General features: G+C 38.5%; 1 protein-coding gene across 1 annotated transcript in view; it reads left to right on the plus strand.

The window, feature by feature from the left end:
• The window catches only part of PIK3C2G (phosphatidylinositol-4-phosphate 3-kinase catalytic subunit type 2 gamma), a 474,611-nt gene that overhangs the window by 260,665 nt on the left and 190,133 nt on the right, over positions 1-23,813 (plus strand). Inside the window, exons 19-20 of the mRNA XM_070370044.1 lie at positions 11,768-11,948; positions 16,302-16,409. Coding sequence (XP_070226145.1) covers positions 11,768-11,948; positions 16,302-16,409 — 289 coding nt within the window. The remainder of the gene's footprint in view (positions 1-11,767; positions 11,949-16,301; positions 16,410-23,813) is intronic.

Here is a 23,813-nt window from a genome sequence, read left to right on the forward strand (position 1 = left end):
TGGGTGGGAGGGCTTATCTCAAAGTGCAGTTCAGCTCTACACTAATGTGATATTATTCTCTAAAAATATGAGTGTAATTTGAAGTGAGAGATACCATGTTTGGAGTAAGAAAAACAAGGAGTAATTGGGACCCCAGGACACAACAGGGGAGAGCAGGGCTAGGTAGTTTCTGGCAAAGGAAGAGCAGCAGAAGCAGTATGAATCTTGAGGGTCAGGGACAGGAGAAAACCAGAATGAGAAGAAAGGGAAATGTAATACAGGAGGGCCTCATTGAAGGCTAGCTCGTATTCTAAAGTGTGCCCAGGGCCAAAATTCTGCCTGTTTTGTTTTAGAATTATAAGTACATATGGAGTATAACAGTGGGGACCGAGAGAGGTCACTGATAGCCATTCACAGCTTGGTGCTCAATTAAGGAAAGTGATTTGAATAAAATAACACTAAAGCATAAAGTGTGTTGGAATGAGAGGAGGATGACAGAGTTTCTGCTCTCTGACATCACATCATTCAGTGTGTTAGACATGTGAACATAGGAATACCTGTGAGTGGATTGGAAAGAGTTTTATTTATTTACCTTAATCTCCCAAGTTGGGCTTTCCAAGTGGCTCAGTGGTAAAGAATCTACTTGCCAAGCAGGAGACATGGGCTCCATCCCTAGGTTGGGAAGATGCCCTGGAGAAGGAAATAGCAACCCCCTCCAGTATTCTTGCATGGGAAATCCCATGGAGAGAGGAACCTGGCGGGCTATAAGCCTTGGGGTCACAAAGAGTCAGACACAACTTAGCTACTAAACAGCAGCGATAACATCTCCCAAGTTGACCATGTCCCTCAGCAAGATGAGCAGAAAGGGCTCTGATTTCTAATTATAGATTCAAGAATCTCCTCAGGGGAACTTACCTGCTCAGCATAGTTGTTGTTTTTTGTTTTTTTCTTTCCTTCATAGCTTCCAGATGATCCTAAGAGAGCAACACTGCTGTGTAAGCGTCATCCTAATTACAAGTGTGTATATAAACTGGGTACCATTTATGGCTAACTTTTGCTCAGAAAAATACCATTTAAGCTTATAATTATGCAACTGGTCATAACTGTTAAAAGATTTTGATATGATGATAAAATATCAATTATAGTAGTAAATATACACCTATATGTACACATATATGAAGTATTAATATCCTATTTCTTGATGAAACAACTTTGATTTCTTGAATACAATTCTGTGCTTCATGACAGTCATCCACAAAGGAACCCAAAATCAGCAGTGCTCTAAAAGAGCAGTCAGTGGTTGAAGGGGATGAAGAAAGGCAAAGAGAGAAATTCCAGCCAACTCTCTGAAAATTAAGAGATAAGACTCCCCAGTTTTTACTCTGCATTTTGAGACATTTTCTCTCATGCAGTACAGTCAGTGCATTTCCTGAAGTTCTCCACTGACTCAAAGATGTTTAATTGTCTTGCTTAGTTTTCTTTAAACTGGCTGAGCCTGGTATTGGTAGATCTCCAATAAAACTTTTTATTATTTTGAAAATACTACTCTTCCTTTTCGAATTTCCTAATTAAAGCCAGGGTAGATTTCACAGTTGCCTAGGTCACTTTTAGATAGAAAAAAAAAAAAAAAACCTCTTCACCAGTTTTGTCCAATTTGAAACTTAATTTTCTTCTCCAATTTAGCATACACTTCCTCCTCATTCTCTCGCACCCCCAAGTTTTAGCCTGGGGGACTTGTGGTGGGTGGAGAATATTACCTGCTGTTTCACTCCTCTTCTCTCTGTCTTCTGGTTCTTGCTTTTCTTGATGTGGAGTGGGGGGAAAAGAGAAAGAGTGACCCTCACATTCATTGAGGCAAGAAAGTACAGTTTCTGTCTGTGATCTCTGATTCTCCATCAAGGCCCACTGTGGATTCCGTGTCAAAGCTGGCTCCCTCATGTGAGTGAGTTCCAGCCTTGCAGGATTTCCCATTAGGAGATTTTCCTTTGGCTGAGCCTTTGGTGACTCAAATGGTAAAGAATCTGCCTGCAATGTGGGAGACTCAGGTTCAACCCCTGGATGGGCAAGATCCCCTGGAGAATTCCATGGACAGAGGAGCCTGGTAGGCTATAGTCCATGGGGTCGCAAAGAGCTGGACATGACTGAGGAACCAACACAAGGAGTGGGATCACATTTAATTACCTGCCTTGTGTTTATCTGAACCTTGAGAAACTCACACATGCTTGCTTTGCCAGTTAGGGTGCAGGAGTACAGGCTGCTCCTTTGCTATCCTGTTTTTCCATCCTAGCGTTGCACTCTCTTCCCTATTGACATCCCCAGGGAAAATCAACAAACCCTCTTTTAGCACAGACAGTTAACCTGAAAATGAGGCAATAGTCTCCCATTCTTGCACATATCTGAATAAATGGCTATCCTTGAACTTCCCTCTTCACTAGATTTTGCAGGGATGAGTGGGAATAGCAGATCCACTCTATCCTCACTAAGCTGATGACTCATGACTCTCAAACAGCCCCTTTCCTTGAACCCCACTTGAAAATATAAAGCCCAGTAGGGGAGATGGTGCTTGGTGTGTCATAGCCATTTTGGCCATCTCCCAATAAACCCTGTAGAGTTCTCTGACTTCCAGTCACTCCTTTGGCTATTGTTAAAGCATAGGATAACTGTTGTCTCTTTCCTTTAATCTTAGGTCTTGATCACCAACTCCAGAGCAATAAAGGAAGTTCCATTAAGCACGCTAATATAGATAGATGCTTTCTCCTCCAAAACCCTCCCAATTCAGCCATTGCATTCTTCCAGCTGTCGCCATTAGCAGAGCTCAGTTTCTCAAGCAGCTACGTTTAATGCCTCCCTCACTGTCCTCAACCATCAGACCCTTCATCTAGTAGTGTGTTAGATTTGTCTAGTCCTGTAATATATATAAGTCAAAAGATTTTGTCATTGCCCTGTTGCACTCATTAGTGCATTTTTACTCAGAGAGAATCTCCTATTAGATATTCAGACACTTGGGCTGGACAAAACAGCAGATGGTACCTAGGCCTGTTCATACTCTAAATGAGTCAAAAAGTATGTTAGTAGTAATAAAATAACAATAAAATTCTAGTAATATAATAGAATATACATGTCCAAATGAACCATATCAAATCATTTTTTTAAGTACTCTTTTGGGCTTTTTATGATCCATAAAATCAAACCAGTCAATTCTAAAGGAAATCAGTCCTGAATATTCATTGATGATGATGCTGAAGCTGAAGCTCCAATACTTTGGCCACCTGATGTGAAGAACTGACTCATTACAAAAGATCCTGAGGCTGGGGAAGATTGAAGGCAGGAGGAGAAGGGGATGACAGAGGATGAGATGGCTGAATGGAATCACTGACTCAATGGACATGAGTTTGAGCAAGCTCTGTGAGTTGGTGATGGACAGGGAAGCCTGGGTCTGCAGTCCATGGGTCACAAAGAATCAGACATGACTGAAAGACTGAACTGACTGAGTGATCCATTAAAGAAAGTCATTTTTATAACTTTTATAATTTTTTAATCTAAAATTGTGTACTCAAATTGATCACCCATCTATTTCACCAGACTTGCCTCCTTTGTTTATTTTCATTAATTAGATTTGCCCCCAGAGCATCCTCAGGGCTAACATTGGAGAGATTAATGGTATGGGGAGGGAGGAGGGAGGAGGGTTCGGAATGGGGAACACATGTATACCTGTGGCGGATTCATTTTGATATTTGGCAAAACTAATACAATTATGTAAAGTTGAAAAATAAAATAAAATTGGAAGAATAAAAAAAAAAGAAAAAGAGTCTAAACCTGAAAAAAAAAATATATATATATGCTCCATATTCTAAAGGCAATACAAACAAATGAAAACAAAAGCAAAGAAAAGGGAAAAAGGAGTTGCCAGTCCAGGTTCGATGCATGATACTGGATGCTTGGGGCTGGTGCACTGGGACGACCCAGAAGGATGGTATGGGGAGGGAGGAGGGAGGAGGGTTCAGGATGGGGAACACATGTATACCTGTGGCGGATTCATTTCGATATTTGGCAAAACTAATACAATTTTGTAAAGTTTAAAAATAAAATAAATACAATAGTAAATTTTGGCAAAGATATGGAGAAATCGAACCTCCATGCATTGTTTGTGAGAATGTACAAAAAAAAAGAAAAAGACAGTGTAAAACTTGGCATATTCACCATATCAACAAATAGCCCCACAGTTTCAGTGGCTTTTAGTAATAGATTTATTTCTCACTTATACCACACAGGCTGCAGATTTGCTATAGCTCTGCTAGGCTGCCCTGGACTTCACACAGCAGTGCTCAGCTCCACTCAGCATTGTCTTCTCATTCCAGCACTGAAGGAACACCCCCATCCCTCACCCCCAACCCCCAGCAGGGACATGCTGTTCTCATGGCAGAAAGTACAAGACGGCAAACCAATCCATGATAGCACATTTAAAGCATCCACATGGACTTGGGCATACATTTTATCCAGTCATAGCCTACTGGCTTAAGCAAGTCACAAGACCAATCCTGACATGGGGTGGAAAAGTAGATGTTGCCTCTGGGAAGACACTGGAAGTCACAGAGCAAAGAATGTAGCTGTGTAAGCTTCACAGAAGAAAGCATGGCGTTGGGAAAAATAATCAAATCTACCACACAGTGTGAACACAGTGGAAAGATTATAAGTATGAACATATGGCATTCTGAACACACTGCTTTGGAGGTGGTAATAAATATTTGGTACATAAATTGCAAAATGGGGATAAAATGAAGTCAGTTCATATCTTAGGGGCTCTTCTCATATATTTAAGTGTTCCAGAAATGTATACAGTCTCCAGAGTATGTGTTTCATTATCTTCTGAATTTATTAATAGTTTTATATTCTTGTTGTCAGACCATGAACTCCTTCTTGCCAAATTCAGACTTAAATTGAAGAAAGTAGGGAAAACCACTAGACCATTCAGGTGTGACCTAAATCAAATCCCTTATGATTATACAGTGAAAGTGATAAATATATTTAGGGGCCTAGATCTGATAGATAGAGTGCCTGATGAACTATGGAATGAGGTTCATGATATTGTACAGGAGACAGGAATCAAGACCATCCCCATGGAAAAGAAATGCAAAAAAGCAAAATGGCTGTCTGGGGAGGCCTTACAAATAGAAGAGAAGCTAAAAGCAAAGGAGAAAAGGAAAGATAAACATCTGAATGCAGAGTTCCAAAGAATAGCAAAAAGAGATAAGAAAGCCTTCTTCAGCGATCAATGCAAAGAAATAGAGGAAAACAACAGAATGGGAAAGACTAGGGATCTCTTCAAGAAAATCAGAGATACCAAAGGAATATTTCATGCAAAGATGGGCTCGATAAAGGACAGAGATGGTATGGACCTAACAGAAGCAGAAGATATTAAGAAGAGATGGCAAGAATACACAGAAGAACTGTACAAAAAAAGATCTTCATGATCCAGATAATCACGATGGTGTGATCACTGACCTAGAGCCAGACATCCTGGAATGTGAAGTCAAGTGGGCCTTAGAAAGCATCACTACGAACAAAGCTAGTGGAGGTGATGGAATTCAAGTTGAGCTATTTCAAATCCTGAAAGATGATGCTGTGAAAGTGCTGCACTCAATATGCCAGCAAATTTGGAAAACTCAGCAGTGGCCAACAAGACTGGAAAAGGTCAGTTTTATTCCAATCCCAAAGAAAGGCAATGCCAAAGAATGCTCAAACTACCGCACAATTGCACTCATCTCACATGCTAGTAAAGTAATGCTCAAAATTCTCCAAGCCAGGCTTCAGCAATATGTGGACGGTGAACTTCCTGATGTTCAAGCTGGTTTGAGAAAAGGCAGAGGAACCAGAGGTCAAATTGCCAACATCCACTGGATCATCAAAAAAGCAAGAGAGTTCCAGAAAAGCATCTATTTCTGCTTTATTGACTATGCCAAAGCCTTTGACTGTGTGGATCACAATAAACTGTGGAAAATTCTTCAAGAGATGGGAATACCAGACCACCTGATCTGCCTCTTGAGAAATTTGTATGCAGATCAGGAAGCAACAGTTAGGACTGGACATGGAACAACAGACTGGCTCCAAATAGGAAAAGGAGTTCATCAAGGCTGTATATTGTCACCCTGATTATTTAACTTATATGCAGAGTACATTATGAGAAACGCTGGACTGTAAGAAACACAAGCTGGAATCAAGATTGCAAGGAGAAATATCAATAACCTCAGATATGCAGATGATACCACCCTTATGGCAGAAAGTGAAGAGGAACTCAAAAGCCTCTTGATGAAAGTGAAAGTGGAGAGTGAAAAAGTTGGCTTAAAGCTCAACATTCAGAAAATGAAGATCATGGCATCCTGTCCCATCGCTTCATAGGAAATAGATGGGGAAACAGTGGAACAGTCAAACTTTATTTTCTGGGCTCCAAAATCACTACAGATGATGACTGCAGCCATGAAATTAAAAGACGCTTACTCCTTGGAAGGAAAGTTATGACCAACCTAGATAGCATATTCAAAAGCAGAGACATTATTTTGCCAACAAAGGTTCGTCTAGTCAAGGCTATGGTTTTTCCTGTGGTCATGTATGGATGTGAGAGTTGGACTGTGAAGAAGGCTGAGTGCCGAAGAATTGATGCTTTTGAACTGTGGTGTTGGCAAAGACTCTTGAGAGTCACTTGGACTGCAAGGAGATCCAACCAGTCCATTCTGAAGGAGATCAGCCCTGGGATTTCTTTGGAAGGAATGATGCTAAAGCTGAAACTCCAGTACTTTGGCCACCTCATGCGAAGAGTTGACTCATTGGAAAAGCCTCTGATGCTGGGAGGGATTGGGGGCAGGAGGAGAAGGGGACGACAGAGGATGAGATGGCTGGATGGCATCACTGACTCGATGGATGTGAGTCTGGGTGAACTCCAGGAGTTGGTGATGGATAGGGAGGTCTGGAGTGCTGCGGTTCATGGGGTCGCAAAGAGTCGGACAGGACTGAGCGACTGATCTGATCTGATCTGATTCTTGATGTTTCAAAGTGGCTTATAGACAAATATAGGCTGCAAAACAACTATTGATTAGAAATTACATTTCAGCAGACTTGTACCATGTAATGCTCCCTATGTGCAAAATTCAAAAGAAGTTCAGTGCTATTTTTCTGAAAGGGCAAATCAATATTCTAGAAATGAGCTAGTTATAGGAAACAGTTATGTTTGCAAGACAATAAAATGTATCAGGTACCTCAGTTTAGGGAAATATTAAATAAATCTCTCAACCAATTAGAAGTAAAATAAAGTTATAAAGACTAAAGAGGTACATTGTTTTTTACTTTTTAACAAACTGTTGAAAACTTATAGTTAATAATTCCATATCAAATATTGAATTTCAGCCTTTATATGTCCCAGGGTTATAAATACACTTGAATAATCGCATTCTAAAATTCAACCGTGGTCACTAAGACATGGTCTAGGAGCACACCCCTGACCCCCACCTAAAGTAAAAACCAATAGAGGCAATGGGAAGGGGAGGTCCTGGAGTGACCTGAAATCACTCATCTTCATTGTGTAGCTCAGTTTTCTTCCAAATGTTGTTTCCTCTCTTCCCTCACAGGAAATATATATGTGGGTGTGTATTTCATACATTCATTCATGTCTGACTCCTCGTGACCCCATGGACTGTAGCCTATCAGGCTCCTCTGTCCATGGCATTCTCCAAGCAAGAATACTGGAGTGTGTTGCCATGCCCTTTTCCAGGAGATCTTCCTGACCCAGGGATCAAACATGAGTCTCCTGCATTGCAGGCAGATTCTTTACCATCTGATTAGGATATCATGCTATTGAGAACTAAAATTAAGACCTACACCGAAGGGAGTCATGAGGCAAGGAGAGCTGGGCTGGTGTGATTAGCCAGTTCTGTCCTGCTGGTAGGCTGATGAAATGAAAACTAGCTGTCCTTTTCCTCCAGCTCCAGCAAGTCACTCACCACGTGATCAGAAGCATGATGTGCATGAAGAAATGGGGAAAAGCTCTAATTTCCAAGGAAAATCTCCATTTCATGCTGCTGGGGTTTGTGTATATGAGTTCACCACTATCCCCTTAACTTAGGCAAATGCCTTATGACATCCCAGAACAAGTATGCTCTGTCACCTGGGTTATATTTGCTTCTCTTCTTGTTTTTTGCCTCTCATTCTCAACACTACCAAAACCTTTAATCAGCTGGATTTTATGCATGTATTCTCATTTTAATGTTGTCATTACTTACAGTCCATTAGACACACGTAAAAAATAATATCAAGTTGAACTACTCCTGTATCTCGCGGCACTGGGATAAACAGGTCTCTGACATTTTGAGGTTTACCTCATAGTTTGTGGTCACATTGCCTGCATCTTAAGAGCCCAGTCTTTCAGCACCAAGTCTTATTCCTATTTCTCAATCCCTTGACCTGAACTTTAAAAAATTATTTTTTTTTTAATTTGGCATAAGCAATTCTGCTTTTCCCAGTGACAGTGTCTTGTGAAAAGAGTTTCTGTAATTCTCAGGGGAAAGTGACCAGTTGTTTTCCAGCCTTACAAACAGAAGCAGCAGGTAAAAAATACCACATGATGGGTTTGCCACTTCCTGCTGGTGAAGGTCATTGACACAGAATTATGTAACCCTCCACTCAAAATTGAATAGTCCAGCTTTCTCTGAATAGATTAAAATTAAAGTACATGTTAATTTCTCTCCTCAGTTAAAATGATTGTCCCTGACAACACAGGGATAGACTAATTGACCTCTCAGGATCATTATACAACACACTATTATTTCAGTTCTGCACTGTGTAAAAAAACTTACAAGTTGAGTAAAAACCCATAGAGCTTGAACCAGGAGATCGTGTCATCATGGGAGAAATGAAAATTTGAATGAGACATGTTCTATAAGGAAAATAATCACAATGAAACACACTGAGTTTTCTTCACTTAAAAAATTTTAAAGCACAGTCACATAATCTCTCTACAAATCTCCCCTGTTTTATTTTTTAATTTATTTTTTAAGGATTTTTTTTCGATGGTGAACCATTTTTTAAGTCTTTATTGAATCTGTTACAATATTGCTTCTGCTTTATGTTTTTTAGTTTTTCACCATGAGGCAAGTGGGATCTTAGTTCCCCACCTAGTAATTGAACCCACACACCCTGCAGTGGAAAGCAGAGTCTTAACCACTGGGCTGCCAGGGAAGTCCCTGCTCTGTTTTATTTCGAACAATGAGTTAGACTGATTTTTCTCCCCTCTTTGAACCAGCACTTATGAGAGAAGCAAATAGACTTCTAATAGAATTCAGTTCAGTTCAGTCGCTCAGTCATGTCCAACTCTTTGCAACCCCGGGGACTGCAGCTTGCCAGGCTTCCCTGTCCATCACCAACTCCCAGAGCTTATTCAAACTCATGTCTGTCAAGTTGGTTAAGAGTATTTTGGGTACAAGCAATACAATTTTAACAATTCCTATGACCATACTCGCATTCCTAAAATATATCTTTTCTTTAATTATTTTAGTAAAAAGTTAACTTCATCTGTGCAGAATAACCTTTCATCATGTATGTAATAGTCAGGCAGTAATAGAGTTATATTTATGTTCTAAAAGTTTTAAATAATAATATCTTTAAAAACAGGTAACTCAGTATTTAAAAGGTATGAGAGTGTTGGCAAGCATCGATATGGGATATAGAAATATCGTACCCATCACTTCTTTACCTTATTGAAAACTAAGTAGCCTATACAACTGTATATTGCTGAGGTCCTCAGATTACTGTGAAAATCTCTGAGGTATACATGGGTACATGCTCAGTCACTTCAGTCATTTCCAACTCTTTGCAACCTCATGGACTATAGCCCACCAGGCTTCTCTGTCCATGGGATTCTTCAGGCAAGAATACTGGGGTGCCATGCCCTCCTGCAGGGAATCTTCCCCATACCAGGATAGAACCTGTGTCTCCCATGTCTCCTGAATTGAAGGTAGATTCTTTACCACTGAGCCACTGGGGAAGCCCCTCTGAGGTATACATTCTGCAGAAACTACCTTGAAGTTTTAAACGTGGATGCTTTCATTTGAGGCTTTCCAGTTCACATTCATACAACTCTTATTCTCCTGGACCCTTCAAATAATGACATGATTCATTTATTATGTCTGAAATCTCAAAATCTCATTGAAGGAGCAGGTAGGAAACTTTTTCATTGTCTGTTATTCTCCTTACATTGAAAACATAAGTATCAATAGATTATATTTTCATCAATACATCTTTAGCCCCTTGAGGGTTTTTTTAATGCTTTTCAGAAACAAGAACTATTATTCCACTTGGTTTACGTTTCCTTTGCAAAAGTCAAAGAGGTGAGAGAAGATAAGTTGGCTTGGTAAAAATGACAAGAGAGCAAGCCCTTTCCTAAAAAAAAAAAAGCAAATTCATTCAATTAATTTTTTAACTTAAATGTGTAGGAACAGAGAACATACAACAAATGAAAATAATGTGTTTCTTAGACTCTGTAGCACAATACATAGTGGGCAGAGATGCAAAATTAGGAATGCAAAATGAAACTCATCTATATATATATATTAATATTTTGGCTCCTAGGAATTTAATCCTTTTTTTCAGCATTTCATTCTCATAACTTTCTTTTTAATTTTTATTTTATTTTTAAACTTTACATAACTTTCTTATAGTTCCTTGAATGGTAATTTTTTTTTTTTTTTTCAGAAGAGAAGAAGACTAGAGACAAGTTAAGAATTAAAGAATCAATCAAAGAGATTTAAAGGAATCAGTCTTTTTTCCTTCAGTGTTTTAGGGCATAATAAAAAGTAAAGTTGAAGCATATTGGAATTAGTTTCAAGGAAATATAAATTGTTACATGGCAGAAAGAGTAATCCAGTAATTGTCACTGTTCCATTATCCAGCCACATGTCCTTCCCTTGTTCTGTTGTGCCTCCCGTGCTCATGACACAAGCAGACTGCCAGTGAGGGAAGTTGGCTTGGGGAGACTGCAAGATACAGCTGAACTAATGTTTGTTTTGTTGACTAGTACATACTTTGAGCTAAGCCCTTTTGAATTAGAATCACATTAACTTTTTCTGCATTCTGTATAATTCTATAGGTTCAGAGATATTACCTTTTTTTTTTTTTTTTTTTTTTTAACCTCAACCGGCTTAAGTAAGTAGCCTAAGTTACTTGTTACTTGGAAGTTGTAGGGCTGAGATTTGAATCAGAAATACCTGAAAGCAAAACGAAACAACAAAAAACCACCATGTTCTTGCCTTTCTGCTATCTTCCTCCAGGTAATCAAGGGGAAGTGATGGAACAAAGAGCAATACATAGATATATGACGGTGTGGGGACATTATCTATTGAAGAAAAACAGAAAAACTTGGGGTTGATGGTTGAGTCGTCATTAAGTATAGTGACTATTAAATACAATTTAAAAAACTTTGTCTGTATTATAATAAGTCAAAAATAGGCTCTTAAGATAAGTTATTTGTCGTAGAACTTAAGAAGGCTGAAAGAAGAAAAAGTGCATCGTGAACTGAAATGAGGAATAGTGGGTCTCTTATTGATTTTTCACTCTCGGAATCTCATTAACTATCAGATGAAACTTGATGACTGGCAACAAATAGACAACATTTTCCCCATTCTAGACTGTTAAACTACCCAAAGCCATCACACAGATAAGTCTGAAATGCACTTATTGTTCCTGCTGGAGGTGTTTTAAAAAATCAGCTTTAGATATAAGAATTCTTTTTCTCCCTTTCCTTCAGGCTGCTAAAGGATGCACAGAATGAAGCTTATTTTAAAAGCTGGTATCAGAAGCTATTGGCTGCACTCCAATTCTGTGCAGGAAAAGCCTTGAGGGATGAGTTTTCCAAGGAGCAGAAACTTATCAAGATTCTGGGAGACATTGGGGAAAAAGTCAAGACTGCTAGTGACCCTCAAAGACAGGTTTGTTGGGACATCAATGTTCATGTAATGAAGTTTTGTTTTCTTTTTCATTATGGTTCAATTAAGTTTGAAGTTCATAACACTGAAAGTACGTTCCTTGACTGCCACTTAGTCATAAGACACTTCAATTAATTCTTTTGATTAAGTTTTTTTTTTTTTTTTGTCAATTTACTACCCTAATGTTAATGATAATTTCTATCACCAGGACATGGTTTTTTAATTTAAATAGCCATATTGCACAAACAGTACCTGACAAGAGACCAATTTCAAGGCAATTTGACTAAAATGACCAGATGAAGTAATTTCCTCAGAATGGAAGCACAATTCAGACTCACAGAAGAAATACACAAATGGGACTTTTTAAACACCCTTGTCCAAGGGACAACATTTTGGTCTAAATTTTTCCAAATCTGCACTAATCAAAGTTACATTTTTAAAGGCACTTTTTTTTTTTTTTTTTTTTTTTGCCACAACAAATAAAATGAAATGCATGAAACAAATGAATAGTGGTGTGGATAGTAAGGCTTTCACACTAACATCCATGGATGGCAGTCAAAATATTGTCCCTCTTTCATCACTGATTATAATAAAGGACCTGGCTGTTTTTGTTCTTGATCTAATGGAAGAACACTTGCTCTTTTTAATTGTCTGCATTACTGGTTCCCTTCATTAGTGATGTAAAGAATCTACCATTGAGCAGACTCTCTTAAGCTCACATTCTAGATATACAGAGATAGTGAACTTCCATTCATTGGATTAAGAATGTCATTCAATAACAAGGACTTACTATGGTCTAGGAGTTAAGGATAGAAAGATGACTAAACCATGAATCTTGTCCTCAAAGGAGCTCATGGTCTCTCTCCACCCACTGTTTAAAATCAACAAGTTTTCAACAAAATGATACAAAAATAGTAGGAGGCAAAGTGTCCCAGAACTCTTTCCAGCACAAGATTTTTCTTACTGGAAATCACTTCATTTGGTAGTAATGCCAGAAACTATGCTACTTCACCTACATAGGAAAAAAAATGGAAAATAAAATGCAGAAGCATGGAATTTATTTTTAAATGGGAGGCATATAATCTCTGGATGCAGAGAAGAGCCTTAAGGCACATAACATGATAAGCAATGCAAAAAACATTTCTATGACTTCTCCATGTTATTGCAAACTCATTAGTTATTGTCTAATGGTAAACAAAAAGTTGAGCACAAGTAAAATAAATTTGGTTTAAAATGTACAAACTTTGTGTATAGGTTTGGTCTTTATTTCTTATATTTTAAAACCCCTCGTGTATTGAAGATGCATACTACAGTCAGTACAGTGCCTTTTTTGACCAATTGCATCAAGTTTTGAAGTGGTACTGACATCATCCTCTCACATAAATACATTTCTCTCACCTTGACTGGCTGCTCCTGTGAGAACACCTCTTCACATGAAAACAGGAAAAGAAAAAAGAAGGAGATGGGAGAAGAATTTATAATTTCTCACAAGTTACTATAAGCTTTTTTTTCCCATTTTTTTTAAGCCCAATTAACAGGACTGGAAAAGGTCAGTTTTCATTCCAATCCCAAAGAAAGGCAATGCCAAAGAATGCTCAAACTACCACACAATTGCACTCATCTCACATGCTAGTAAAATAATGCTCAAAATTCTCCAAGCCAGGCTTCAGCAATACGTGAACCATGAAATTCCAGATGTTCAAGCTGGTTTTAGAAAAGGCAGAGGAACCAGAGATCAAATTGCCAACATCCTCTGGATCATCAAAAAAGCAAGAGAGTTCCAGAAAAGCATCTATTTCTGCTTTATTGACTATGCCAAAGCCTTTGACTGTGTGGATCACAATAAACTGTGGAAAATTCTGAAAGAGATGGGAATACCAGACCACCTGACCTGCCTCTTGAGAAACCTATATGCAGGTCAGGAAGCAACAGTTAGAACTGGACATGGAACAACAGACTGGTTCCAAATAGGAAAAGGAGTATGTCAAGGCTGTATATTGTCACCCTGCTTATTTAACTTCTATGCAGAGTACATCATGAGAAACACTGGGATGGAAGAAGCACAAGCAGGAACCAAGATTGCCGGGAGAAATATCAATAACCTCAGATATGCAGATGACACCACTCTTATGACAGAAAGTGAAGAGGAACTAAAAAGCCTCTTGATGAAAGTGAAAGAGGAGAGTGAAAAAGTTGGCTTAAAACTCAACATTCAGAAAACTAAGATCATGGCATCTGGTGCCATCACTTCATGGCAAATAGATAGGGAAACAGTGGAAACAGTGTCAGACTTTATTTTGGGGGGCTCCAAAATCACTGCAGATGGTGATTGTAGCCATGGTACAGGGAGGGAGGTGAGAGGGGCGTTCAGGATGGGGAACATGTGTACCCTTGTGGTGGATTCATGTTGATGTATGGCAAAACCAATACAATATTGTAAAGTTAAAAAAAAAAAAGAAAGAAAAAGAAAATAAACAGTGATGTGTTTATGAAAAAAACAACAAGAAAAAAAGACAAACAAAAAAAGACACTTACTCCTTGGAAGGAAACTTATGAACAACCTAGATAGCATATTAAAAAGCAGAGACATTACTTTGCCAACAAAGGTCCATCTAGTCGAGCCTATGGTTTTTCCAGTGGTCATGTATGGATGTGAGAGTTGGACTGTGAAGAAAGCCGAGCACCAAAGAATTGATGCTTTTGAACTGTGGTGTTGGAGAAGACTCTTGAGAGTCCCTTGGACTGCAAAGAGGTCCAATGAGTCTATCCTAAAGGAGATCAGTCCTGGGTGTTCCATTGGAAGGACTGATGCTAAAGCTGAAACTCCAGTACTTTGGCCACCTCATGCGTAGAGTTGACTCATTGGAAAAGACTCTGATGCTGGGAGGGGTTGGGGGCAGGAGGAGAAGGGGACAACAGAGGATGTGATGGCTGGATGGCATCACTGACTTAATGGACATGAGTTTGAGTGAACTCCAGGAGTTGGTGATGGACAGGGAGGCCTGGCGTGCTGCGATTCATGGGGTCGCAAAGAGTTGAACGTGACTGAGTGACTGAACTGAACTAACCTGATATCCAGTGAAGAAATTTTAGTTAAAGAGAGCAGAGGTTCCCCTCTGTGATGCTCTTCAGGCAAATCCAGGTATAGAAAAGACAAAGAGGACAGCTGAAAAGAATCCCATTGTGGAACTTTGCCCCACTTCTCCTCCTTGTTTTTCTGGATTCTGGAAGCAGTCGATTCTGTCATTTGACCATGAGCCAGGAGTCAGAGCTGAGAAACTCTTGAGAGTTGGTCAAGCATCATTAATCTGATATCCTCATTTGTAGAAATGTACTTAAAAGAGTTTTCAAAGTAGGCCAAAAGTTTTTTGTTTTTTTGTTTTTTTTAATTATCATTGCTTTTCCCTCTTTTTGACAGGGAATACACAATTCTTTTTTTTTTTTTTTTTTTACTTGAGTATAGTTGCTTTACAATGTTATGTTAGTTTTTTCTGTACAGCAAAGTGAATCAATTACATGCATACATGTGTCCCCCTTTTTTTGGAGTTCCTTCCCATATAGGTCACCACAGAGCACTGAGTAGAGTTCCCTGTGCTGTACAGTAGGTTCTCGTTGGTTTTCTGTTTTATACCTAATAGTGTATATATGTCAGTCCCAATTTCCCAATTCATCCCATCCCCTCAGTTCCCCCTTGATATCTGTAAGTTTGTTGTCTTCCTCTCAGGGGATACACAATGCTAAAGGTGTTGTTTGGTCTCTGACCTTCCACGTGTGCAGAGGACTGTTGAAGAGAGTAAGTCAAGTATCAGAAATACACTCACTGGCATTTAGTAAACTATTTGTTCATATATGTTACTGTTTCTGACATTTATCAATTGTCCATAATTATCTTTTTTGTCATTATTGCACCTACTCTATGTAAATTTTTTTCTAAAATGTACTATCAGTATTAAGTGTAAATCTTAAGAGTTACAAACTAAGATTTCAGGGAATTACAATAAATGGATCATGTTAATAATTCCTTAAAGTAGGGGTTGCAAGTTGCTAGGTCACAGGTCAAGCCCCATGCATCATGTTTTGTTTGAACAGAACAGTACTTTGTTTTGCTTTTGTTTTTAATTTAAAGTGCTTCAGGAAAGGCATTCAATCTTTACGCCCTCATTTTTCCTAGGTCTCCCTCTTATTTTAGCCTGTTGCCTCCTCATATGCAGCTACATCACCCACCGACCCAAAGCACCCAAGTGTGTAACCCCTAAATTAACGAGTTTATATAATCAATAGAAGAAATGTACAACTTGAATGGAAAGTCAAGTTCTTTACAGTTTCAAAAATGCTTTTTCTAATGATTTTTCACAGGAGGTGCTGAAGAAGGAGCTTGGCAGACTAGAAGAATTCTTTTGGTGTGCAAAGACCTGTCACCTCCCTCTGAACCCTGCCCTATGCGTACAGGGGATTGATGGTGATGTAAGTCGATGTATTCAGTAGATAAGTTGAGTATTTTTATTTTGTGTTGTTTAGGTTTTGAAATGGCAGAAACAATTTGTGAATTGTTATTATAATTATTTAAGAAAAATTAATTGGATCTCATCCAAACTGCGTGATCTATTTGATGCACTGTGACCAGTTGGGATCACATTAACTGCATCAGCTATTTCATTGGTTTATTAATAGAAGCAGACTTTCAGTTCAGTGAAAAAAATAAAAATACTCCTTACTTAAATTGATTTCTTGACTTAATCAAAACTGGTTGGTTTGGTGACCCCATGCAGGCTGGTTTAATTTCATGCTTATTTAGATTATGTGTACACCCTTGCCTAGGACACAAATATATCATTAGCTATAACATCTCAGTTTTGATTCAATTTAAAATTCATTGATGTTCATGAGTCATGATGCTATGTGATATATTTTGTGATTTTACTCATGCCCGGAAAGCCCTTCTTAGCATCACTGAACTCACAAACTCCTTCTCTGCCAAGTCTCTATCAGTCACACTTGTCTGACTTAGAATCATTCTTTCTCCAAAATCCAAGACTAGAAGACTCTATTAAAAATGAATGATAAGTGACATTTAGAAGTGAAGAGATTAAACTTTCATACATACACAGTAAATGTTACATAACTGAAGTCTTAATAAGTCAAGGAAACAAATTTAATAATTAAGGGGAAAATTAGACCATTAGTATGAATAGAAGAGGGCTTCCCAGGAAGCACAGTGGTGAAGAATCTGCCTGCCAAGCAGGATACGAAAGAGACTCAGGTTTGATCCTTGAGTCAGGAAGATCCCCTGGAGAAGGAAATGGCAACCTACTCCAGTATTTTTGCCTGGGAAATCCCATGGACAGAGGAACCTGGAGAGCTACAGTCCATCCATGGGGTTGCAAAGAATTGGACACAACCGAGCATGCACACACCCGCACAATGCATGAATAGAAAACATTTTGCTAAAAACTTAATGCTGTCACCTTGACTTTTCTGCTACAAAGACACCCTACAAAGTTTCCTAATATACTTCATAGATGTATTTTGAACAAAAACAAAACATCAATTCCATAAGCTGAGGTGTCTATCAAAGCTAAAATCCAAATCATCACTGATTTTTTAAAAAATGTGTAACATTTTTATTATGAGTAGTATACACTGATTGATGCTAAAGATACATGGAAACTCGATATTTCAAAGATAGCGTATCTTTTTTTCTTCGGTTATAAGTATTAATATATTTTTCTAGCACTACAATAAAAAAACAGTTGGATCCAGTTAACAGTTTTTGAAATGAAAAGGAAGGTTTTTACATAAATAACTAGGTCATTTAAGCAGCCACATGAGCAATACATAGAAAGAACAATGGAGATTGTGAAGGCCAGATGTTATTTTTTATTTCTGCCTTATTGATTTGTTGTTATTGTTTAAGGAATATAAAGATTTTCTTTTTCAGTTAAAATTACATATCAAGGCCTCATGCAGGCCTTGGGGATGTGGAGCACTGGCTCTACTGGGTGGCTGTGGAAGTGTCCAGGTGAGTTGGCCAGGCCAAGGTCCCCACTAGCCCAGCAGTCAGCACCCAAAGTGCTGTGGCTGAGACCACGCTCCTCCCCTACAGCAACCCGCAGCCATCAGCACTTCTCCTGAAGCTGGCAAGTGCCCCAGGTGGAGCCATCTCTTTGCCCATATGCTCTGGTCAGCTCTGCCGTGCATACAGCAATGAACAGGGAAAGTGGCAGGCGAAGCTCTCACCTGCAGGACATTTTAGTCTGTCCTCAGTCCTACTGAACAACAAGGAGGTCTGAAGGGACACACATCACCACTGAAGGTGCCATAAATGCAGCAAAATTCTAGTCAGAACCCACATCTGGTTAACCATCAGCGAATCCACACTTGTATGAAACTCTGGGAATGTAATGAGTATGTTAAGAGCTTTAGAGAAACCCCTCAGCCAGTGGTTCATCTGAGCACCCACTGAGGGGACAGACTCTATGGAAGTGAATGTGAGGAGACTTGTCACCACTCCTCCCGTCTCAATAAATATAGACAGGGAGAAACCTCATCAAAGTGACAAACAAGAAAAGCCTTCACTCCTCATTCCCTCAGAGGCACATCAGACAGCCCTTACTGGGGAGAAGTCTGCAGAATATCATGAGTGTAGGAGGCCTTCATTCAGAGTAGAATCTTTTTACAGCACCAGGCACTTCACACAGGTGACAAATGTTATGTTGAAATGAATGTGGGAATGCTCTCTGTTCTGATAGAAATCTTACTGACCACCAGAAAGTTCACACTGGGGAGAAGTCTTACAAGTGTAAGGAACGTAGTAAGGCCTTCAGTTAGAGTAAATCCAGTGTCAAATAAGATAGTCAGTGTCAGTCTTACTTGACACTGGGTTCCCCATGCCAGCGAACAAGCACATACGTGTTGGCAGTGTAGAAAAGCCTTCAGTCAGACCTCTAAACGTGTTGATTATGAGCAAGTTCACGCCAGAGAAAAGCCTTTTGAATGTGGCATGGCATGGCGTTTAGTCTAGTGAATACCTTACTTTATGCTACAGACTTCACACCAGCAAAAACACAATAAATGTGGAAAATACATAGTTGAGACTCACACCTCATTATATATCACAGAATTCACACAGGTTAGAAGTCCTATGGATGTAATAATGAGTATGGGAAGATCTTTGGTTATATCACCAGTCCTCTAGGACATCAGAAAGCCCATGTGGGGAGAAAGCTGATAAATGCAGTGATGGTGGAAAAGTCAATACTGAGCTTATCGTGTGTCAGAAGTCACTCTGCAAAAGAGACTTAGATGTATAGAACAGTCTTTTGGACTCTGTGGGAGAGGGAGCAGATGGGATGATTTGGGAGAATGGCATTGAAACATGTATAATATCATATAAGAAATGAATTGCCAGTCCAGGTTCAATGCAGGATATAGGATGCTTGGGGCTGGTGCACTGGGATGACCCAGAGGGATGGTACGGGGAGGGAGGTGGGAGGGGGATTCAGGATGGGGAGCACGTGTACACCTGTGGCAGATTCATGTTGATGTATGGCAAAACCAATACAATATTGTAAAGTAATTAGCCTCCAATTAAAATAAATAAATTTAATTTTTTTTTTAAAGAAGTCACTCTGGAGAGAAGTCCCATGAAGGAGAGAGCATGGCAAAGCCTGCATACACAGTCAGCATTCTAGTTTAATCACCATCAGTTAACTACATTAGGGAGAAGCACTCAGGCCTGGCTCAATCCATTTCTTAAAACATGGCCCTTCAAGACAGAAAGCAAAAGTCTTCTTAGGTTTGGCTAAGCTTTCTTTACAAGAAGAATTCTCACCCCTACCTCTCTCGTTCAGACCACTAACCACAATGGACCATTTCCTGTCTCACTAAGGGATGGATAGAATGAGAGAGTAGGAATAACTTAATGCAATCCTTCTCTACTCCTGGGAAAGTAAGGACCAGACTTTTCATTTACTAAATAGATTTCTTTTCCTTTTAAAAATCTCTTTTAAATCTATTTCAGCAGTGTTTACTTTACAACAAGAGAAGTCATATCATCCTTTCCGTATTCTTATCTTTCTCTATTCCAGCTCCTTTATCTCATCATTTTTATAAACTATCCTCTAAGACTTTGATTTATTCTTCCCTATCTCTTGGTTATGGCCTTCCCAATCCACATTTAACTTCTACTCTGAGGTGTCTTTGTTTGCCTTTTCCTATCTAGCAAACATTTTCTTTCACCTGTTTACTAATCTATGTCTTTCACAATCTTCAAATTCAGCTCATCTCTGAAATACTCCCTTCTTCATGTGCTTCCTCATTCAACTATGTTACATTGCCTTGTAAATTATTTTTGACTTAATGCATGTGTGTATACTTTCTTACCAACTTTCCACAGGCTCTTTCAGAGGTAGATATGGTGCCTCTTTCTATTTGCATATAGATAGTGGTTTGTGCATACTAGTTGTCAAGTGTATGGTATTTTTGTTGTGACTCTCAAAAAACAGACTGCATCTGAAAACCAAAATATGAAACAATGAAAGCACAATCACTCTCAGTGATGTAATTACAAAGAGGGGCTCAGTCTCCCTTAGCCCTTTGTCTCTTCCCTGGACTTGGCATGCCTCAAAGACTTTATCACCTCCCCCCATGCCTCTCATCCCCAGAGTTGAATGAGGAAAAATTGAAAACCACTAGTCTAGACTGTGGCCCAATACAGGGTTTCCTAATTAATACCATGACAGAAGGTCATATTCCCTGACTGACTGATTCTTGCAGCAAGAATTCATTACTTAACAGGCAGCCTCATCCTTTCACTGTAAAACTCAAATTGATTCAGTAAACAAGGGTTTCTGTTTGCCTGGGGATTATGTTAGATTTACATCGATAGGTTAAGAAATAGATCCTTTCCTCTCTTCTACCCATTTCAGACTTCTCAGTAATAATGACATTCAAACCGATCTTTCAAAATGTATTGATGTCATATGTTTACTAAGTTGATAAGTTAAAAGTATAAAATCCTTTTCCTTTTAGTATTGATTTAATTTTTCACTGTCAACATGAACTCTCTAATAACCTAAAAACATATAGCCTTTAGCACTCAAACAATTATAAGCACATAAAAGGAAAATAATGGGAAGCAGTCGATACTGTTTATGATATTGTTCAGCTTTAGCTGAAGATAAAATGTAAAGTATAATTGAAAAACATGAGAACAGGAAATATATGTTGTACAGTTATTTGTAAAGATAAGAAAATGTTCATTAACAAAAAGGGGGGAAATGCATTAATCTTTTAGAAGTACCTGATTAATATCAGACATTGTAAAAGCTATTTTATATCCATTAACTCATATACCTATTACAAAATTGTATGAGGTAGGATTTTTACCCCTATATTACATTAAGATACAAACATTTATTCCAATGTGAAATAGGGATAATGAGTCAGACACAACTGAGCAACTAACACACAAGCAAAAACATTTAAGTAATTTGTCCAAGGTGTTACAGTTGATGTGACAGAGTCCAAGTTTTTTTTTTTGTTTTTTTTTTTTAATTGGAGAATAATTCCTTTGCAACATTGTATTGGTTTCTGCCAAAGCAATGTGAATCAGCCATAAATATACATACATACAAAAACAAAACACTGGGAGCTGGCTGTGGCTCAGATCATGAACTCCTTATTGCAAAATTCAGATTTAAATTGAAGGAAAAAAGAACACTACTAGACCCTTCAGGTATGACCTAAATCAAATCCATTATGATTATACAGTGGAAGTGACAAATAAATTCAAGGGATTAGATCTGACAGAGTGCCTGAAGAACTATGGACGGAGGTCCGTAACATTGTACAAGAGGTAGTGATAAAGACCATCCCCAAGAAAAATAAATGCAAAAAGACAAAATGGTTGTCTGAGGAGGCCTGACAAATAGCTAAAAAAAGAAGAGAAGCTAAAGGCAAAGGAGAAAAGGAAAGATATACCCATTTGAATGGAGTTCCAAACAATAGCAAGGAGAGATAAGAAAGCCTTCCTCAGTGATCAATGCAAAGAAATAGAGGAAAATACATGGGAGCTGTGTTCTGAGATCAGGGGGAAATGTGCACGGTGCCCAGAGATGTGCAGAACCACAGGTGGGGCCTCACAGTTAGATACATATAGAGATATTACTCTGGTCTTGGAATGTATTGGTATTTCCCAGGACAATAAATCAAGGAGGTAGACTGAGAGCTCTAAAATAACTAAATAACCAGGTTGTTGAGCCACTAACAGGCATAGGCAATTCATCACATAAATGAGATATGCCACAACAGAGATCAAACCCTGACTCTTTGGAGTGGGAGCACTGACTCCAAGACCCTAGACTACCAGAAGAACTAACCCTAGGGAGTATCAAATAGAGAGAACTCACACAAAGGAAACCACTGGAATACAAGACCTGGCATCACCCAACCACCAGTAGCACCCCATGCAGAATGCCTCATCTAAACAACAAACAAAATAAAAATGCAAACCAAATCATCAGCAGACAGGAGTACCACCTCACTCAGCCTTGCCTATCAGAGGAAAAACAAACAAACAAACAAAAACTCAGCACAAATCTCACCCTATATGAAGCTCACACAAACCACTGGACCAACCTTAGGAGGGCAGAAATAAAAAGGAAGAAAGAATTCAACCTTCTTCAAGGAAAGAATTCAAGTTTCCTCGAAGCCTGGGAAAAGGAGACATCAAATACAATAACTTTAAAGAAAAACTGAAAAGGCAGAGAAATACTGCACAAATGAAGGCACAAACTAGAAACACAGAAGTCCAAATAAACGAAGAGGAAATGGGGAAATTACCTGAAAAAGAAGAATTCAGAATTATAGCAGTAAAGATGAGCAAAAACCCTGAAAACAAAACAGAGAACATGCAAGAATCAATTAACAAAGACCTAGAAGAATTAAAGAATAAGCATACAGAGACAAACAACACAATTACTGAAATTAAAAATATTCTAGAAGGAATCAGTAGCAGAATATCTGAAGCAGAAGAACAAATCGGTGAGTTGGAAGAAAAAATGGTGAAAATAACTTCTTAAGACCAGAATAAAGTAAAAGGAATGAAAAGAACTGAGGATAGTCTCAGAGACCTCTGGGAACATATCAAATGCACCAACATTCAAATTATAAGGGTCCCAGAAGAAGAGAGAAAAAGAGGGTATGAGAAAATTTTTGAAGAGATTATAGTTGAAAATTTCCCCAACATGGCAAAGGAAATAGCCAATCAAGTCCAAGAGGAACAAAGAGTCCCATACAGGATAAACCCAAGAAGAAACACACCAAGAAGCATACTAATCAAACTAACAAGACTAAACACAAAGAAAGAATATTAAAGGAAGAGGCAGCAAGGGAGAAGCAACGAGTAAACAAATAAATTCAAGGGATTAGAACAAGTAAAATGCTTAAAGCTGATCTTTCAGCAGAAACTCTGCAGGCCAGAAGGAAATGGCAGGATATATTTAAAATACTGAATGGGAAAAATCTACAACCAAAATTACTGTACCAACCAAGGATCTCATTGAAAATTGATGGAGAAATAAAAAGCTTTGCAGAAAAGAAAAAGTTAAGAGAATTCAATATCACCAAACCAGCTTTACAACAAATGTTAAACCGACTTATATAGTCAAGAAATACAAGAGAAGGAGAAAGATCTACAAAATCAACCCCAAACAATTAGAAAATGGCAATAGGAGCATATATATATATATATATATATATATATATATATATATATATCAATAATTACTTTAAATGTAAATGGATTAAATGCTAAAACCAAAATACACAGACTGGCTGAAAGGATACAAAACAAGATCCATATATATG

Source organism: Bos mutus, chromosome 5 (assembly GCF_027580195.1).
Source record: "Bos mutus isolate GX-2022 chromosome 5, NWIPB_WYAK_1.1, whole genome shotgun sequence".
NCBI lineage: Eukaryota > Metazoa > Chordata > Mammalia > Artiodactyla > Bovidae > Bos > Bos mutus.